At 60.0% G+C, this 2,176-nt stretch overlaps 1 protein-coding gene across 1 annotated transcript in view; it reads right to left on the bottom strand.

Annotated features, from left to right (window-relative positions):
• The window catches only part of LOC113490792 (transcription elongation factor SPT5), a gene marked incomplete at its 5' end in the record, with an annotated part of 3,823 nt that extends 1,652 nt beyond the window's left edge, over window positions 1–2,171 (bottom strand). Inside the window, 9 exons of the mRNA XM_026867374.1 lie at window positions 280–416; window positions 497–590; window positions 716–821; window positions 950–1,020; window positions 1,286–1,375; window positions 1,460–1,711; window positions 1,793–1,861; window positions 1,951–1,981; window positions 2,122–2,171. Of these exons, the coding sequence (XP_026723175.1) occupies window positions 280–416; window positions 497–590; window positions 716–821; window positions 950–1,020; window positions 1,286–1,375; window positions 1,460–1,711; window positions 1,793–1,861; window positions 1,951–1,981; window positions 2,122–2,171 (900 nt within the window). The remainder of the gene's footprint in view (window positions 1–279; window positions 417–496; window positions 591–715; window positions 822–949; window positions 1,021–1,285; window positions 1,376–1,459; window positions 1,712–1,792; window positions 1,862–1,950; window positions 1,982–2,121) is intronic.
• Between the last annotated feature and the right edge of the window lie 5 nt (window positions 2,172–2,176).

The following is a 2,176-nucleotide window of genomic DNA, read 5'->3' as shown; positions in this document are numbered from 1 at the left end:
GTTCCCTCCATCCCGCTGTGTCCCCCCAATGTCCCAGCTCATTCCAGTCCACCCCAACGTCCCCTCAGTGTTCCCAGGGTGCCCCCAATCCCCGATGCCCCCCCCTAGTGTCACTCACCGTCATACAGGGGGTCTGTGAGCTGTACATGGGCTGCAGGAGCTAGAGCCGTACATGGGGGTCTGGCAGCCGTGTATCGGGGTGCGCCCATGAGCAAGGGGAAGAGGCTGGGGGTGTTGGGGGTCAGGGGGGCCGTTGTCGCTCCCCAGCGACTCCTTGACCTTCAAATCCTCATGTTTGGGCATGATGGTGATTTTGTTGCCGTCAACGCTGAGGATTTTGCCTTGCAGGTTGATCAGCTCGCCCTCGCACACCTCCACATTGTCACCAGGCTGGAAGTTGTGCTCTCTTTCCTTCCCTGGGGTGGGAGGGGGGGGACAGTGAGGGGACATCACTGCCTGGAGGGGTGACAGGGACATGGGGGTGGCACCCGCTTACCTGTGCTCTCCGTCACCACCTCCAGGTCGATGCCTTCGGGTTGGTCCTCGAACTTCTCCAGCTCGGATAGGGTGGGCTTTACCCCCTCCGTTATCTGCCGAGATAGGATCGAAAATATCGCTGCTGAGGAGCCACCCAACGCCCCTCGGCTTTAGAAAAGAGGCGGTTTGGGGGGAAAAACGGCGAGTTTGGGGTTTAAACCCCGGCAGCGGCGCTCACCACGGCCGACATGGCGAAGCTCTTGAAGAGGAATCCCTTGCGGCTGTAGCGGTTGCCTTCGAAGATGAGAAAGTCGCCGTCAGACGCCACGTCACCTCCCAGGGACCTGGGACAAAACCCAAATCACCCCTCAGGTGGGCGGAAGCCCCCCCCAAAAGGGTCAATAACACCCCTCAGCGATAGCTCTGCCGGGGGAGACCTTTTTGGGGCACATCTGATGTCACAATCACCTACCGAATCTTCTCAGCGTCAAAAAGCCGCTGCGGGGGTCGCTTGAACTTCTTCCTCTTGGCAAACCAGTCCTTCTGCAGGGGGGGGGGCAGCAGGGGGTGAGCAAAGAGAGGCTGGCGGTCAGGGGTGCCAGTACCATCCCCTCGGGGGGGGCTCTAAGGGCCATCCTGACCCTTCAGAGGGTACCTGAGGACCAACCTAACCGCTCGGGGGGTCCCTGAGGGCTACCCAGACCCCATGAGGGGCCACCCAGACCCCTCGGGAGGCCCCTGATGGCCAGCCGAGGCCCTTCAGAGAGAGCCAGGGGTGCCGGCGCCATCCCGGCAGGGATCCCCTTACCAAGCTCATGCGGGCTTTGATGCGGTCGAAGTCGATGCGGGGGATCATTTTGAGGGAAATCTGGTTCTGGCTGGGCTCAACGTAATCCACCTGAGGGGCACAAGCACGGGGGCGTGAGCCGGCTGTGCGTCCCCCCCCAACCTCCGCAGCGTCCCCCTTTCGTGCCCTCCTCACCTGGGCAATGTCATCTTTGTAGATCCCCCTTTTGAGGCGCACCCAAGATTTAGGTTTGAGGTTGGTGACTTCTTTGACCACTTTGAGGACGTCGGTCATCTCCTTGATGGGAACCATCTGCTGGTTCCAGTAGCCCATGCGCAGGTTGCCCACCCCCTCGATCGCCTGCTTGACGTGCGTCTGTTTGTAGGCCTCCACGTAGATGTAACCCTTGACATGCTCGGGGGCCACCACTGATTTGATCTGCAGGGGCTGGAGGACGAGGGGACACATTGGGGACATGCTGGGGACACCATGCTGCTCCACCCCGTCCCCAGCTCCCCGTGGACTCACCGTGTCGGTAAACTGGTAAGCAATAAATTTCCGCATCAGAGCGATGGCTGTGGCGCGCTCCTCACCAATCTGGGGACAAAAAGAATGTTTTAGGGTACGCTGTCCCTGTCCCTTCATGCTGAGCTTCGCTCTGCACAGACCGCCCCCCAAAAACCCACCTTGCACTTCACAGTCCAAAGATTGGGGTCCCTGCAAGGGGGCAGAGAAAAAAACACCATTACAGGGTTGCTCATCCTGATTTGCTCCTTTTTCCCCCCCAAACTACATGGGCTTTTCTCCCCGCCAAACCACATGGGAGTTTCCCCACCACACCACTCCACGGGACTCACTTGACTCCAGGCAGCAGCTGCTGCTGCGTGATGTCATCCGAGAGCTCATCGGAGC

The sequence above is a fragment of the Athene cunicularia genome, unplaced genomic scaffold (assembly GCF_003259725.1).
Source record: "Athene cunicularia isolate RWA unplaced genomic scaffold, athCun1 SCF_307, whole genome shotgun sequence".
In the NCBI taxonomy this organism is placed as follows: domain Eukaryota; kingdom Metazoa; phylum Chordata; class Aves; order Strigiformes; family Strigidae; genus Athene; species Athene cunicularia.
Note: the sequence above shows the minus strand (reverse complement) of the source record. Positions and strands in the feature narration are given on the sequence as shown.